A 17,268-nucleotide genomic window follows, 5' to 3' on the forward strand; every position below is an offset into this window, starting at 1 on the left:
TGATGGATTAGAAAGAGCATCGCTATTTGCTTATTATAGAATTCCAACCCAAAATAGATTATAATTCTAGATCACACTATTGAAAATTCGAAGCCTAATTAATTTATACTTTTAGTATCATTGATTAAAATTTTAATAGTTGATACTTAAGTTACTGAGTTCGAATTCTAATTATATTACATTTTTGGCTGAGTTCAAATCTAACAAATGAATAAAAAAACGGATAATTTATTATTTTTCTCTCAAACAAAAAAGTTTACCTTTTTACAACAAGTCTTATTTATTCGTAGATGATGGATCGTAGAAATTATGCTCTTTTTTGCATTTCTCGATAACAAATTTTGAACATCCATAACTAACAAAAGGACCAAGAGGACCAGTGGCTCTTGATCCGTTGATTATTACAACTAATTGATGTTTATAGTATAAATTTTATATATATAAGACATATTTACATTGGTTGTGATGTGTGGGAAAAATGGGTCCAGAAAATAAAGCTTTGCTACGAATTCTATATCATCACGCTTGCACTACGTCATCAATAACAAGTCAATCATCTTTCTTTTTTCAAACAAAAGTATAATAAAAATACTTTTTTATAATCAAGATGGAACATATATCTCTAAAAAGAGATTTTTGATTGATTTGTTACACCACATCACCATTCTAGAATTTTTCGATCCCGAGAGACTTTGTTTCGGTACAGGTGTTCCCCGTTCGCGTTTCGTTCACAAGGATAATTTGGTGCAATTGATTCGTACGACAACAAGTGTCCCCTCCCAAAAGGATAATTTAGTGCAGTTGATGCACACGGCAACAAGCGTCCCCCCAAATCGCATTTCACGACTTTGTGGGTGGCGCAAATTGACGAGCACCAACACATTTTTAAACACAATATTTACACATATTATCACTTTCCTTTTCGTTACATATTAATAAATGTAAGTTTAAACTGAAGTTTCCTTTACGTAAGTATAAGAAGAATTTCGATCTGATTTGATCGCAAACTTTGTTGCCTTTTTCCTTTTTTACTTATTATATAAAGAAGGCGACTCAGTTGCTCTATTGTATATCAGTTATTCGATTCCATTTTATTATATAAGATCGACAACTTCGTTGATCTTCTTTAATAAAATAAAATGGAATCGTATAAGATCAACATCCATTTCTTTTCCTCTTAAAAGTTTTCAACCTTTCAAAATGTCCGAGTATAATTAAAATAATGATAAAATATCCGTTGTAATTGATATAATATTTTCTGCTGAAATCAAATTATCGGGAAACAAGTAGCAAAGTTCGAAAAAAACACCAGGGTACAAACACCACCAACTAGCCTACAATGCTGTTAAAAAGGATAAAAAACAAAAAAAAAAAAAAAATCNAAAAAAAAAAAAAAAAAAACTACTAAAGTAAACAACCAGATGAGCCTTTTAAATATCAGTCCCTCCGCAATTCAAGGGGGAAAAAATAAAAATAAAGTTACTGAAGGTAGTAACACTGACCTACTATAATCAATCATACAAATTTCTCAGCCAAATCCTTTCCTATGATCAAGGGAAAGAAAAAGAAAGTGTAGTATACAAATTTCTTTCTCCGTTGTCATCCGAAAAATGCGGATTAGTTGTACCTCAGCAGAACATCAAAAATGAAACTACCTTTACATATGAATTGATAATCGCGGTTCAATCATCTTCATCTTCATCTTCATCTTCTTCCGGAGCTTCCTTCAGCCACTGCAGTCGAATTACAAAAGATTTATCGATGTATCACACTTTCTGATTGAATTATGGATATCAACATGCTGATAACTTCAAATATAGTTTTAATTAAAAAAAAATCTACAAGCAATTATCATTTAAATTAATCAGATTGTTATAAAAACAGAAATGATAAAAGAAGAAAGAAATCCACAAGCACAGTATCACAACTTTCTCATTCTAACCTAAAATGCATCTAATTTCAGCTTGAATTACTCTTAACAGTTGACAACCTCCAACAAACACTGTCAAACAATAAACTACTTTGGCAGCAGAGTTCAAGGGGTACAGTATTCCATAATATAATCCTAAACGCATACCGTGATGAATGCTTCTGACTGCTTAACAAATATTTTGTCAGATTCATCCGCTCCCTCTTTCTCCATTGCCCATGACAAAATTGCATCCTCTGTTATAATATCTTTATCGTACAGGCGGTGTAATATCTAGTGGAAAAAAAAAATAGTGCACAACAAACAAATATAAGTACACCGAACCTGAAAAAGTTTCAGAAAATAATGTGAAACGACTACAATCCTGAATCCGCTATAAAGAATCCAATTGTGCCAAATGCGGAGAAAAAAAACAATCAATTTGTATGGACAAAGTAGCACATTGCATTCATATTCGGTTTTTTTTGGGGGGTGCTGCTTTTGTGGAGTCCCAACTGTGAACTCTACATATAAAACTAACAATTTACAATATAAGCATAGTAATTAGCTCAACTGGTTAATCGAACTTTAATTCAGCATCTCAGACAATTATCAAAGATATTGGACTGTTCCCATCAGTCTCTCTTAGGCCGACATACTATTATGTTCTCAGGTGATGAGATGAATGTTCTACGACAGTTTTTCCTTTTCCTTTTCTCTTTTTTTTTTGAGAGAGAGAGAGAGAAAGAAAGGTAGCATACTACCCGTTTCGTTCATTTTTTTTGAGAAATGTTCAACGACAGTTTATAGCCAGCATTGGCTTTTTATTATAACAGTTCTAGCTCAACAATAGAGAACAGATTTAGTTGGTTAAGACAATTCTTCAGCCGCTAGTTCCCCAAGTCTATCATGGCTCTACTAGGTTAAAATAAACTTTGCAAATGTTGAAATTCCTGGCTTTCTGCTAGGCCTTAAGTACTTCTAGCAAGAGCAATTGATTCACGAGTTGATAAGGTACTATCTTATTAACATTATCTCTGGTGCATGTTTAGTGTGCTATCCTGTTACAATCATTCTCCATATTAAGAATAAAATATTCTGTAGAATTATGCACTATTCTGTAGGCTTGATTAATTTCCTACCGTTGCAAAGAGCGGAGAGAACTCTTTTGCAGTCTCCTGGCACATCTCCTCAAACTTCAATATCACCTCAAACTGCAAGAACATTACGCACAGCTAATCAAGATGCTTAAGAATAGAAGGGTGGTTATTATCAAAGAAAAAGGCTTCCAAGTCAAAGTAATTGAAACCATTACAGGAATCAGCTACTTTACCAAACAACATTAAGTGTTTTGGTTTTCAATCCAAACAAAGGTACAGAAAATATCAAGTCATAAAGGTATGAAGAAGAGTATCTAAAAGTCGCGTTAAATATTTTCCCATAACGCAAGTAGAATGGGAGAAGGATATGAATAATTCTTCCCATCTTAAAAAAAAGTATTATCAATAGTCATATGTTACAGCACTGGCACAAGAAGATAATTAAAAAGGAAGGAAATAAGGAAATTCCACAAGCATACCTGCTCATCCTCACTTTTGATGTATTTCCCGAGAAAACCCTTCCACTTGTCAATCACCTCATTAGTTGTCTGTATTAGATTACCTGTACACCAGAGTAATGTCATTAAGAGCGACTATGTTACCAGTCTCCAAATGTAAACAGTAGTAAAGGCTCACTGACTGCATGTTTAGAGAATGAGTCAAACGTATATTCATATTTAATTTTACACAATGCCCATAACAGCGGGATGATAAGATAAATTTTAATCTTGCACTCAGATGACACCTTTGTTGAAAAATGTGCAAGGACATTCTGGAGCAATTTCGAATGGGAGATCAGGCTCCGTTTTACTTGTGTATCTTCTGAAGTGATTTCATATGGAAGAAGTGAACTTTATGCAGTTATGCCAAACATATTGCAGAAGAGTTGCAACTTCCAACTAAATGCTTACTATTAGAAGATTGAGCAGCTGCTAATGCACTTCTCATTACAGAGTAAAACACAGCCCCAGCACAATCCAAATGCGACTTGTCGTATGACAACCTGAATATCAAAAGCATAAAGATACGGCGATTAGGATAGAAAACATTACTAAACAAAATCAAGGGGAAAAAAGTTACAGCCGACAGAAAAGAAGTTAAATAGGTTTTCTTTTATCAAAACTTCACCTAGCCAAATATTTTCAGTCATATCTGCCAGTAAAAATGCTAGTTCCAATACCAATAAGAGATGAATTAAATCAAATGTTAACCAGAAAAAAGATTTTACCTAAGAGCATTCATTTCCAATACCAAATTATCTTCATGCACACCACCAAGAGCTCGTTGGAAAGTTTCTTCCACCTGAAATAGAAGTAATAAAATAAGCCTCACAGATGGACATTTTGCTTAAATATAATATTCACTGTTAGTAACCTCTTTCTCAAACTTGGAATAAGTATCTCTATAATCTTCACCATCTCCCTCATCAAAGCCGGTACTCTCCGAATCATGTGCCAATTCTCCGGATTGTGGAATACTTAAATCATGATCTGATGCATCATGATCATCATAAGCCTCATTACAATACTCCATAATTTTTTCAGCTGTAATCGAAGCAATTGAATATCTCCACTCTTCTTCATTTCCTCCATCACTGTTTGACCATATATAACCAACTCCAGAAATCCCAACCTAGACAAAAAATTTCTCTGTATGATTTACGGGTTGGCAAGGAAACCATACCATATTTCACAAACATTGTAATCAAATAACAAAAGAGGAGTGCAGTTTCTGGAAAAAGAACCTTTCAATTTGTGTGGTTGATAACATATAACGTTTTAAATAGAGATTGTAAAAGATATCAGAGAGATAAAGAACTGAAGGTTACTAATCGTACCTCAGAGTTGTCCAACTTTTCTCCATCAGATGAGACAGCAGTTTGATCAAAATTTCCTGCATTTCCCATACTGGTAATTGCTGCATAGAACACATTATCAAATTACAAACAGCAACAAGTTTCATGAGAATACAGATTCCAAATAATAATAAAATTAAAGAAATCAAGGTGCCAGTTACATCTCAGTTATATTTCTATAACATGTATCCAAGAAAAAAAAACAGTTCAAGCAAGCTAAAATCAACATATGAAAATTTCTGAAATTTGTACTTACTACAATAATTAGATGATAATGAATTTGCTAAAAGTTGCTTGTCTGGGAGGAAAAAAAAGAGAGGGTTTGCTACCTTCGAAGTTTTAACATTTTGCAGATATAATAACTAATGACTGCCTATACTAAAGGGGGGAAAAAGCCAAAAGGACTACAAAGGGGTTGAGACTTACATGGACTCTCTACAACTCCACTACTGGCATCAGCATACTCAAGTTCCTCATCACTGTCTTGGGTGGATGGCTGGGGAAGTAGTGAAACTTTCGAATAAGCAGGAACAACAATATTTTGCCCAACTTCAACCTGGACTAGCACAATCCCGGCATGGTACATATAATGTGGGAAGAAAAAGAAATGAATATCCGTTTAAGTAAAAATCAGAACGTTAGAGGTAACAGATTGCAAATATCCAGCTAAGAACAAGAACTATTCTACAGCAACACAAAGAAGTTCACTACAATTCAGCAATAAGCATATTAACAATGTTCACTTAAGCAAGTTTAACTAGGTTCAGAAAAAGTTCCTTAGCTAAGTTGATCTTAACTTATAGTGTAACTGATATTTGAATTTGAGCAGAACCTCCTATTTTATAAGCAAAGAATTTTGATTGTTATTCTGTTTTTCAGTTATATAAGTTTCAATGACATAGGCCAACTTCAGGTATTCTCCGTCCTTGAAACATTACTCCCTATGTTAAGGCTGAAGCTTGTAAAATGACAAATATTTGCATGTTTGATCAGATTTTCTGCCATGAAACTCCACAAGCACCTTAGCTATAAGATGCTAATCAGCAAATCTTCCAAGCAGACGATTCTATGAACACTCAATAAATCAAATGATGTGACAAATAAAAATGCAATCAATCACTATTCTCGGAGATGGTGTCTGCAATGCAGTAGTGTTCCATTTTGCGGCTTTAAATTCACAAAGACATTATATTCATTTCCTACACTCTATGAACTATGAAGTAAATTTTACCTTGTCGAATATTGTAAAAGATTCTTACTTGGATCTAAACATAGATATATAAATGACAAATAACAATATTCCATAATGTACCTTAAATGACAATATGACGCCAGGTTCCAGAACTACTCCAGACCTTAAATGGACACCGTCACAGACTAATGCATGGCTTAACTTACATCCATCTTCAATGACGACATTATCCCATATGTAGGAACCATGAATTGAAACATTTCGACCAATAGTGCAGCAGTCCCCGATAACTGAATTCATTATAACACTGTTGTCGCCGATACTCGTTCCACTCCCGACCGACGAATAAGGACCAATTCTCGCAGAATGTGATAGAATAACATCTGAAAAAAAATACGTAATTTATGATCAGAAAGAACTCTTATTAGCAGAAGAAAATGATCTGGATACTGATAGAGGTACATACAGTCATATTCCAGAAGCTAATCAATTTAAAAAATGATTAAATAAACTGTTAAAAGTAGTTGGTAGAATAAAGCAATGACAAAAAGAAGGAAGTTGTTGAGGGCTTTTTGGCCCAACCGGCGCTTCCATTGAAGTGTTGCTCTGTAAGGTTGTTGACAAACAACATTTTTGTAATACCCCTCCAAATTAAGCTTTTGCTGCACTAGAAGCACAAACTTTTAGTTGAAGCTTCTGTTATTGGGCCTTAGGAGCTCATTGCATTGTTCCACCAAAGCAAAAGCGCCAAACCTTTCATTTACCAAAAGCATAATGCTACCTATTAGAGACTTAAAAGTAGACAAGCTATTCAGCAAGCCATGCTAAAGTAGCAATAGGTAACAATCGCTATATTACTCTTTTACGAAGACCAGGGTTTCATGTAAAATCGTAGCTTTCCTGTCCATTGTTGGGACGAACTGTAAGAACTACGTGAAGTTAAGAACAAGAATATCATTTTGATTACTATAAAGAAGGAACACAAATAAATAATCTCCAAGAAAAAAAAAATTTGCAAACAACAAGATTTTTATACGCAAGGAACTAAACAGAGGCTTCAAAAGAAAAGGATCAAGCATAAATCAAATGATACCATCCAATCCAAACATGAAGAAAGAAAAGCAAAAAAAAAAAAGGCATCCTATTCTGCAAGTTCTCCTGTGAATATGAGGTTTAGGGAAGGGAAAATGCTAACCAAACCCACTGCTGGAGAGGTTTTTAGAGAACTCAAATTTTTGCCTCTATAATGCTTGATGTTAGCATTACCGTCATAAGTAATACTCCCAATATATACATCAAAAGAACAACTATAGAAAACAATGGACAAAAAGCAAGATGATTGTTCATAGCAACAATATGGAAAACAGGACAGGATTAAGATAACATGTTGACAATTGAAATATGTTTTCTTCCCTTACCAGGTGCTTTCAAAATTCCTTGCCTTTGTAACTTCATTGGTGTACGACTTCCAAAATAGAGTATATCTGGCACCAAAGGATAAGTCCACCTTTGGATTATGTCTTTACTTATTGTGTCATAACTCCTGAAATTATCTATTCTCGCTGCATAACTTGATTGAATCTCATGAGTAAAGATTTTGTAGCCCGAAACCTCAATAATAAACCAACAAATGACGAGTCAACTATGAGGAAAAATATACATTTGTTTTAAAGTATGTGAACCATAAAAGTAGAGGAAATCAAAATTGACACAGGAGTCCAAGGATAAGAATCCTAGTTATCAGCAGAAAGAAGCAAATTCTTATCAGTATCAAGGAGCAAGTTCTCAATTTGGCATCCAGTGATATAATAACTTAAAATGATACAGACCAAACATCAAGTGTATAGATAAAAATGAGAGCAAAATCAAGAATACGACGCTCTCACGGGTAAATACGAAGAGAAAGGCGACTAGTCTTTCTCATCCTAAGGATGTGCAGTCAACATGATGGAAAACCAAGGTGAACTTTCCACAAGTGATACTGCAAGGAATTTTATGTGACAACAACATGCATAATGCATAAGTATACTTTTCATCTAAATTTCAAAGTTGAGCCATATTCCATCATTGTTTACTGAATATAGCATCAAACAATGGCATAGGTAACAAACAAAAATCCACTAAATATTTCCTTTTGAATAATGTTTATACATGAATTTTACAACTTGTTGTGTACATATTCTTAGCTAAGCCCCAAACTTTCATGGGATATTTTCCTACAAATAGACCAGCTTACTGCATATGCACAAGGCAATCCATTGACTTGTTGCAGCAATAATTCAAGAATTCATCATAAATGAGGATCCAATCAAAATATCTGACATCAAAAAATAACTAACAACCAAGGAACCATCATATAGAACTATGATTCTGAAACTTAGCATGAAAAACTAGTGGCTAAACAGATGAAAATGAAATGAAAAAGGGTCTTACATCGTCAACTAGTAAACCCTTCACAAAATGACGGCGAAGATGTTGATAATCAAAATTATCAGTAAAAATGCTAAGAACATCTGGAGAGCATATATCAATGTAGCAATCCTGCATGATTTAGAGACAAGTTAGAAACTGAAAATTTCTGTCGCAAACAAAATATTAAACAGTATTAGAATAAAAAGGGGGCAAAATCACATACGAGTACTAAGTAACCAGTATTTGTGCTTACAGGCAAAAATGTTACAATTTTCATTGATATGGGAAATCATGTAGCTCACAATATATGCCTCAGCGATCACTTGATAAATGTTAGTGCATTTGAAGAATTGGGGTATAATTGGCACAATGTAACTGAAGAGCTTCTTCTAATCCAACTCACTTCCAAGTTCATATCAGCTGGAAAGCTTGGAAAGAGATGAAACAAAGTAGAAATGACATATATGAAGTCCGAAAAAAGGATATTGGCACGGCTTTCCATTTTTTTTGTGTACACAAAAATCAATTCACAGAAACAATACTCTGGTACTACAGACTAATATATCCAAATTGTTATCAGTTTAATTGAAGGGTCCAAACTACAAAAGTATACCACAGATACATATTATATATGCATATAAATATACATGTACATGCATTCGGAGTGGAATTATCAAGTCTTGTCATCCAAAAAACATATATCTGCACAAAAAAATTAGAAACATAAGTATCATCCAGCACAAGCATACTGCAATAAACTCACAGGATAGTCATCAATCCAGTCAAATAACAGCACAACCAGAAAACAGCACAAACATTAAAACAATCAGGGAGAAAAGAAAACAAAGACGAGCGCTTCTACCAAAATCCAAACAGTTAAGCATTCAAAAGCATCTGTCATTCCTGGTAATTTGTCAAATAAAAGTTGAAGCAAGATAAAACCTCCTTATCATTGTGCAAAATCAGAGAAGGATTATCAGCGAGTAAGCTCTTATCGAGAGTAATTAGCCGCCGTGAGCGATCAGCCTTATCTTCATAGTATAGGAGCTCTTTCGTCTCAGGATCAATACCCATCAGAATCTCATCAGTGCCAAGTCGAGTTTGGTGTAATTGGGGCAACGGTTTAGAACGTTTGATAACCATAGTCATAATTGCATGTGGATCTTTCTTCCTTCTCTCCTTGTGCTCCTGAAGTGCTTGTGTCAGGCTCATGTTGCTGATTGTATCGCCAGTTATGAGAATGAAATCTCCACGTATCTTCAAGCAGGGGGGGAAAACATCATTCAATTTCATAGAAGAAAACTCATTCTCACCATTAGAATTCAAAAAGATAGTTGTAGTCACGCAAAAAAGCTCACACCTCACTCAAATAAGAGAACTGGCAACTACAAAGACACTAAATAGATCCTCTACTAAGTTCTACCATTTCAACATAAAATTCTATCCTCCATACCCATTCCAAAACTTGGTTTAAGTTCAGTTCAGACACACTATTTCTACTCCAAACATAATCAATCGTACTAATCAGACTAAAAGCACAAATATATGATTGAAAGACTAGGACGAGCAGAATAAACTTCTAACGAAACGGTAAGAACAGAAACATCTAAACCATTTTCGATGACATTGTAACGAAGGAAACTGAAGATCTACCAAATTCTAAATGCAATAATGGAATGAACACTACTTAACCATATTAGTAAGAAACTCATGAACTAGAGAGGGAAAGGATTCGGAGTGGTAGGGGGCTCACAACGCCGTGATTGTAGACGAAGCGGAGAGCGTCGCCAGCACTGATGGAATCGTGAGACTCGATGGTGGTGACGGAGAACGCGGAGGGGTGCTTCACCCAATCGGACCCGTCGAGGTAGTCCTTCACCTGCTGCGCGTGGGCGCAGCAGAAAACGAAGACCTCCTCGACGCCCACGGATTCGAGCCACGCGAGCGTGTAGTTGATCATCGGAGCATTCACAAGCGGGAGAAGCACCTACAACATGGAGATGGAGAAGTCGAAACCCTAGAAGGGGGTTTAGAGGGTTGAGGTAGAAGACGACCTTACCTTAGGGCGCTCGAGGGTGATGGGGCGGAACTTTTGGGCGAAGCTATCGGCGAGGAGGAGGGCTTGGAGAGGGGTGCGCGCGAGCTCCTCGGGGTCGTCGGAGGACGTGCGTTGCCCTTTCTTCAGCGCCATTGACGGACGAGGGGGAGGAGGAGCAAGAGAAGCTCGAAGAGGAAGAAGAGCGGACGCCGCGCGGTCAAAAAGCGCTTTTCGAGAAGCAGCGCCACAAAGCGCTTTTTGAGAAGCTCTGCGGCTAAAGGTTGTGTCGGTGATCTGCGAGGAGGAAGCGTCGGGGAGAGTCACCGATGCAGGAGAAGCAGAAGAACACTGTTGAAAGTTGAAACAACAACAGGAGAGGAGAGGAAGAGAAATCATTTCCTGCACCGGGTGTTCAGGTACGTTTCGTACACCGCATCCTTAAAAAACAGTAATTAGTGATAGAGACCTTAAATTTTTTTTTTAAAAAAAATAACATTGATAATTCGCATATAAAAAGTATAACTATACGATGCTAATTTCTCATAAATTAAATTACAACAGTGATCATCAAAAAATTTAGGTGCGGTTCATGAGGCATTTGATACACCGGGTGCAGGCAATAAACCCTAACAGTAGAGAGGAGCGTTCGGGTTAGAATAGGACCGACCCGTTATCCAATAAGCGAATGCTTTAAGTTGCAAATGGATGGGGCCACGGCTGCTTCGGATTTTGACACTAGTTCCCATTTATATGGGGCTTGGGTCGAATTGTGGGCAACATTCTTGTTCCCCTTGAGCCCAATGTTGTCAACCTCTTTTTGGGCCTCAGTAACGAGCCCAGTAAATTATGGGCTTTCTTTGATGCCTTACATGGGCCGGGCTAAATACTACTCAAAGCAGTCTCCTAATTCACTTGCAACAGTCTCCAACCAACTCTACAATAATAAGAGATATATCCCAACAACTTATCCAGTAGTAGTTGTTAATTTGTTATAACCTACGAATCTACTTTTCAGATTCTGAAACTGGCGATTTTTCTCAGAAAAGGCATTCCACATGCACGAAGGTTAATCTTATTGTAAGAAAGAATAACCTGGACTTTCTCAACTGAGTGATACAAGGTTATGGATTAGTTTTACTAATAAGGAGAAAAGTGGGGGGCTCGAGGAAAGAATAACTAAAGCACAAAGTTCTTTCACTTGCATTCACGTGGGACTAGTGGGCACAAGTATAAAATATAAAGGGCCGCCCAAGCAACAGACCGAACTTGGTTAAATGGCGATGGACCTCCAACCAACTTTTCACGGTTAAATTTCTTTACCAGTTCATCACGGACGCTGAACTGCGTGTTCCGACGAATCAGCACATCTGGAAGCTGAAAATTTTCGTTAAAATTAAAGTCTTCATTTGGGTGCTCCTTCGAAAGAGACTACCCACTGCCGACAGATTATTCATCCGAGGCATGCACGTAGATCAGAACTGTGCTTTCTACGCAGTCCTCACGGAAAGCTGCGACCACCTTTTCAACGATTGTGTTTACTTTCGGTATCTTCTTCTCAGTATGGGAGGACCGGACGCAAACGACGTCAGCACAGGTGACGCCAGAGGTCTCTGGGCCGAAAGTATTGAAATCCATGTCGACTCGTCAAGAAAACAACACTTGATCCTTCTGGCTGCGACTTGGTGGGTAATCTAGACGGATAGAAATAACTATGTTTTCAATGGAAAGCCGCATAATGTTTCCGGGTCTCTTGAACGTCTCAAACTACTGATCAGCAATGGACCACAATGCTCTAAAGCCCCTCTTATACCTCCTTTCTTTGTTCCTCTCTCTTTTGCGACCTTAACCTTTCTTTCTCTTTTTCTTTTGCTTTTAATTTAATTTTCACCTTTTTTTCGGTTTCTTGGAGACCTAAGCTGTTTCCAATTTGTACGCTCAGTTCATTTGATTTAATGAATGAAGCAGGTAGCTTGCTACTTATTTCTCAATATATATATATATATATATATATATATAGAGTTCGGCTACTATGCTATTAATAGCATGAAGCACTTAGTGCTACCAAGTTTTTCACCGTTAGATCTATCCTTTTGATCATCTTAACCGCACATCTCTTAATTCAATGGCCAAAAACTTGATAGCACTAATAACTTTGTACTATTAATAGTATATTAGCCTAGTATGCGCACACACACACACGGTGCAAGATAATGAAATGCATCTGATGTTATGCCATGCGTGAGGTTAGTTTAGCTGTTGTCTTCTTGCGTTTACATGTTTAGTAGTTAATGAGTAACCCATCAATGATTGGAATCATTTGCAAACCTAACTTTGATTCCATTTGTGCACCCTCCCAACAAACAACTGATTTTTTTTTTCTTTTATACACAAGAAAGTTCATAGAATAATAGCGATGGTTGCATCATGTATATTCCTTTTGTTTCTCTTATTTTTTTTTCAAATTCGAGGGCAAAATGAATGAATCAAAATTTAAACCACTATAAAAATCTTGCAAGGCTAAATCTTTTGAGCTGTGATTACAGTTTCAAATTAATCACCTCATGACATTGTTCTAAATGAGAATGATTTCTCTCCAGTATACCTGTTCGTAAACTCCTTAATTTGACACCTAGTATGTATGATGTACCCCAACTTATAAGCTTGGATCTCATTATTTTAACCTCACCCATAAACTCACCTATATATATATATATATATATATATATATATTAAATGACCCGGCTTTTAATATTAAAGACCTACGCACATGGTGAGAACACTAGGATGTGCCAAATCCAACAAAAAAACATATTAAATAGGAGTATATCGATCAACAATCAGTACCACACTAAAAAAGAAACATATCTTATTTTTCTTTTTAAATATAATTTCCACTACTCAAATTAAAGTGTTACGGCTAAACATTGACCATTAAAAGGTATAAAAATATAGTACCTAAGTCCTTTGTAAATATAATACCAGTACTAAATTAACAATAACGGCGCTGTTAAAGTATCGAGCGCCGTTTCTCCCCCACCATGTGATGTGTAGACATTTTAATCACTTGTTTATCATTCATACTTTTGCGGTTAGCGAATTAACTTCCGTCTTTATCATAGTGCCATTCACATGTCTCCGCTGAGTTATTATTCAATTCAATTCTTAAATTGTTTCAACAAGTTAACACATTTAAAATTTATTCAATTTTATATTTAGTATAATTTGTTGGCATTTTAGATCACTAATTAAAAATTGAATATTTAATCTTCCGCACACGTATTTATTAAAAAAATTATTTAGCTTTTAGATTTTTAAATAAAAAATTATGACCGTAGACATGCCTGTAAATAATATTAATTTGCATTAAAGAGGTTTGTCCTTCATTTGCAACATAATTTTTACTTTATTAAACTCTAATCGGGATTAGACCATTTAATGAATTTTTTTTTTTTTTTGGTCAAACTAGTCGTTATCACTATTTAACGTGAAGGAAGAGGAAAACTCCACCTGGGCCCCACCCGCCTCATCCTCCCCCACTTGTCGCGGCACGACTATCAAAGCAGCATCATCGTCGTTAATATTATACTATCCCTGTAATAATCCCTCCGAAGAAAAACTCCAATAATGCGAAATTAAAAATTAATAATCCCGTTGTCATCTTCCTCCTCCCATAAATTCCCTATTACCCTAACCCTACCTCGGAGCTCGGCCCGTTCGGAATCCATGGAGCCTTACAAGTATTCCTCCTACGAGGGCGACTCCTCTCCTCACCCCCGCGAGGTGGAGTACGAGGGCGCCGTGGCCTGGGACGACGCCACCCACTCCTCCGCCGCCGCAGCCGCGCGGGTGCGGCTCATGGTGAGCTATGGTGGCCGGATACAGCCGCGCCCCGGCGACACCCAGCTCTCCTACGTCGGGGGCGAGACGAAGATCCTCTCCCTCGACCGCTCCATGCGCTTCGCCGCGTTCCAATCCAAGCTCGCCGCCATGGCGGGCGCCGACGAGGGCTCCGTCGTCGTTAAGTACCAGCTCCCCGACGAGGACCTCGACGCCCTCGTCTCCATCACCAACGACGACGATCTCGACCACATGCTGCACGAGTACGATCGCCTCCTCCTCCCTCGCTCCTCCTCCTCCTCCACCGGTTCCTCCTCCTCCCGATCATCCGCCCCGCGCCTTCGCGTCTTTATCTTCCCCCCCAACCCCCCGCCGCCCCCCTCCGCCGCGCTCCTCGAGCCGAGCAGGACCGATCGCCAGTGGTTCCTCGACGCCCTCAACTCCGCGCCGCCCCCTCCCGCTGCTTCCGCCCCACCCCCCGCCCCAGCGCCGCCGCTCCAGCAGATCGAAATCCCCGCCGCTCCGCCACCGATCGCCACCGCTCCGCCACCACCCGCGGCGCCGCCGGCGCCGGCGCCGGCACCGGCACCGAGCTCCGATTACCTCGTCGGCGGATTCGACAGGGGCTTCGCGCAACCCCCTATGGCGAAGGCCAAGGATCCGCCCTTTGAAGCCGCGTGGAAGCCCGATCCGACGAGGGAGAATTGGCAAATCGGAGGCGATCCGGCCTTCTCCGCCGTCTATCCGGTAGAATTACAGAGGCGATTTCAGGAAAACCTCAAGATCACCGATAATCAGCCGCCACCGCAGCAGCCGCCGCCGCCGCCGCCAACGCAGAGGATGAGCGGCGAAGAAACCTTTGCTAGGGCTTACTCTTCTCCTGACTACTACCTTCCAACTATGCAGGAGAAGCCCCCCGCACCGTCTCCACCGGTGGGGCCAATGCCTACTGGCTACATGCCGGTGCCGAGGAACACTGTAATCCCCCCCGGGAGGTTCACCTCAGCTGCCGGAGGGGACCAACAACCCGTGTACTTCATCCCTGCTCCTACCACCGCAGGAGCTGTTTACACGCAACCGCCACCGCAGCCGCCACCGCCGCAAGGGTACCTCACCACAGTGCCGAATTTATCCCCTGCAAATGTCTACCGTGAGCCGGTAGTTTACGCGATGGCGCCGACGCCAGCACCGGCTCCCACTCAGCCGCAGGGATCCGTAAAGGTTGTGAGCCAGCCATCGGAAGGGGTCGGCATGGTGCGCATGCCGCAGGGGCCGGAATCGACTTTGGCCTATGCGCCACCACAAGTGGCCTACGACAGCACGGGCAGGGCGGTTTACTATGGCGCGTTCCCGTCGTATCAAGCGGTTACCAGCATTCCTCTCAGCACAGAGCCTGCGAGGCCGGTGAAGCCGTCCCAGATTTCTTGATCACTTTGGCAGGATGATGCGAGATACGTTCTCTGTTCTATCCATGTTGTTGTCCTTATGTTTAATGTTGTTTGGTTTAGTCTAATGCTAAAGCTATCGCATGTAAATACTAATTGTTATTGTGAACATGATCATAGTGTAGATGCAATGTGGGAGGTGGGCATAGTTGTACTGCTTTGTTTTCCTAATAACATGGTGTTAATTTATAACTAGAATGTTGCAGTGGATACTTAGATGACACTCTGCAAGTTAGCAAGTGGGTTGATTTAGATATTTGTTGCTTAATGATCAGACGAAACTCCGATATCATTTTTTTCCCTTTTAATTACATCTCTGATGTGCTTGCAATTAGGGCGCACTGAATCAATGCATTAGTCTCTTCTTCCATTTGTTGTATATACATTTTGTAAATGCTAATTTTCATCACAAGTGGAAAATAGAAAATCTCAGTAGCATCTTGTTTTAGACAATCTATCGAGGAGTCATATTCCACACATCTGTCGTACGTTCGAGACTTGCTGAGGAATTTGTCTGATGCTGATTCTTTTCTTCATAACTCAAAATTGGTGCCCTGAACACATGAAAAGTTTGTGGTTTGAAAAGCTTTTATGCATAACAAATGTGAGTTCACACTGACCCTTTGTGTTTAAATTAGCAATCGGAGCCTATGTTATGGATTGAAGTTGTGTAGAAACACCTGGTTGAATAGTAGATTAGAAATTTTACTGGGTCATTTTGAGTCTACTTGTTCTCTTTCTGGTGTGTGTATATCCTTTCTAGCAGATCCTATGCAAAGGCAAGTGTGACGTCCACATTTGACGAGCTAATCACAATTCACAACTATCTTTTTTTTCCTCCACCTAAAGATAACAATTATAACTATTTAAATTATTTTTAATGCAATTGTTGTTGACCCACTCACAACAGAGGAAAAAGAAAAGGACGAGAATAATAAGAAACTAGGAAGAGTTTCTGGTACTCCAATTACTCTACAAATAAGTGTGGAAAGTGACAGGATATTTGATCCTATGAGAACTTCCAAGGGGGCAGGTTAACATCTTAGCCATATTCAACAATAAATAGTACAAGATTAACATAAAAGATCCTATCAGATAAAGGAAAATCGAGCCACAAGAAATCGCCCAAATAATAAGAAAGTTCCGGTCAAGGACCAGTTTTGCCAAATGAGAAATATAATAGTGTTATGAGTAAAATGGCCTTAAATAAAATGTAACAAGTCATAGTTATATATCAGTGCGAAAAGTTTTCGATTTTGAATGGCTGCATAGAATAACATTGCCGGCGTAAAAGATAACATAATTTTACTCTTTAGTGAACGTATTGTTTGTACAATAGTCTCTTTCAAATAGAGAAGAAGAAAGAAAGAAACTTCCTCAAGATAAGCCAAAGGGTACATAAATCATGTTTGATGGACATGTTGAAAGAGCCACTCAACCAATGCCATGGAGAACTTAACAGGAATTGCATCTGTGTGTT

General features: G+C 38.6%; 2 protein-coding genes across 2 annotated transcripts; one reads left to right on the forward strand and one right to left on the reverse strand.

Annotated features, from left to right (window-relative positions):
- LOC109727334 (translation initiation factor eIF-2B subunit epsilon) lies at window positions 1,406-10,849 on the reverse strand. The gene is made up of 15 exons (XM_020257414.1): window positions 10,528-10,849; window positions 10,222-10,455; window positions 9,411-9,725; window positions 8,490-8,597; window positions 7,475-7,667; window positions 6,177-6,439; window positions 5,291-5,420; window positions 4,847-4,926; window positions 4,384-4,641; window positions 4,238-4,311; window positions 3,921-4,012; window positions 3,489-3,571; window positions 3,052-3,123; window positions 2,078-2,203; window positions 1,406-1,733 (listed from the first exon to the last, which is right to left on the reverse strand). Exons 1-15 carry the CDS (start codon window positions 10,657-10,659, stop codon window positions 1,683-1,685), a joined length of 2,211 nt encoding a protein of 736 aa, XP_020113003.1. The 5' UTR covers window positions 10,660-10,849; the 3' UTR covers window positions 1,406-1,682.
- On the forward strand, window positions 14,080-16,096 carry LOC109727520 (extensin-like). The gene has a single exon (XM_020257660.1). The coding sequence runs from the start codon at window positions 14,230-14,232 to the stop codon at window positions 15,769-15,771; it is 1,542 nt and encodes a 513-aa protein (XP_020113249.1). The 5' UTR covers window positions 14,080-14,229; the 3' UTR covers window positions 15,772-16,096.

The sequence above is a fragment of the Ananas comosus genome, linkage group 22 (genome assembly GCF_001540865.1).
Source record: "Ananas comosus cultivar F153 linkage group 22, ASM154086v1, whole genome shotgun sequence".
NCBI classification, from domain to species: Eukaryota; Viridiplantae; Streptophyta; class Magnoliopsida; order Poales; family Bromeliaceae; genus Ananas; species Ananas comosus.

Excerpts from the sequence above, each read along its gene's own strand:
- LOC109727334 (XM_020257414.1), bottom strand. The coding sequence starts at position 10,659 with ATGGCGCTGAAGAAAGGGCAACGCACGTCCTCCGACGACCCCGAGGAG. Across the intron at positions 10,456-10,527 it reads TCACCCTCGAGCGCCCTAAG|GTGCTTCTCCCGCTTGTGAA; the intron begins GTAAGGTCGTCT and ends TCCATGTTGTAG. Across the intron at positions 8,598-9,410 it reads TTTTGCACAATGATAAGGAG|GATTGCTACATTGATATATG; the intron begins GTTTTATCTTGC and ends TAAATCATGCAG.
- LOC109727520 (XM_020257660.1), top strand. The coding sequence starts at position 14,230 with ATGGAGCCTTACAAGTATTCCTCCTACGAGGGCGACTCCTCTCCTCAC.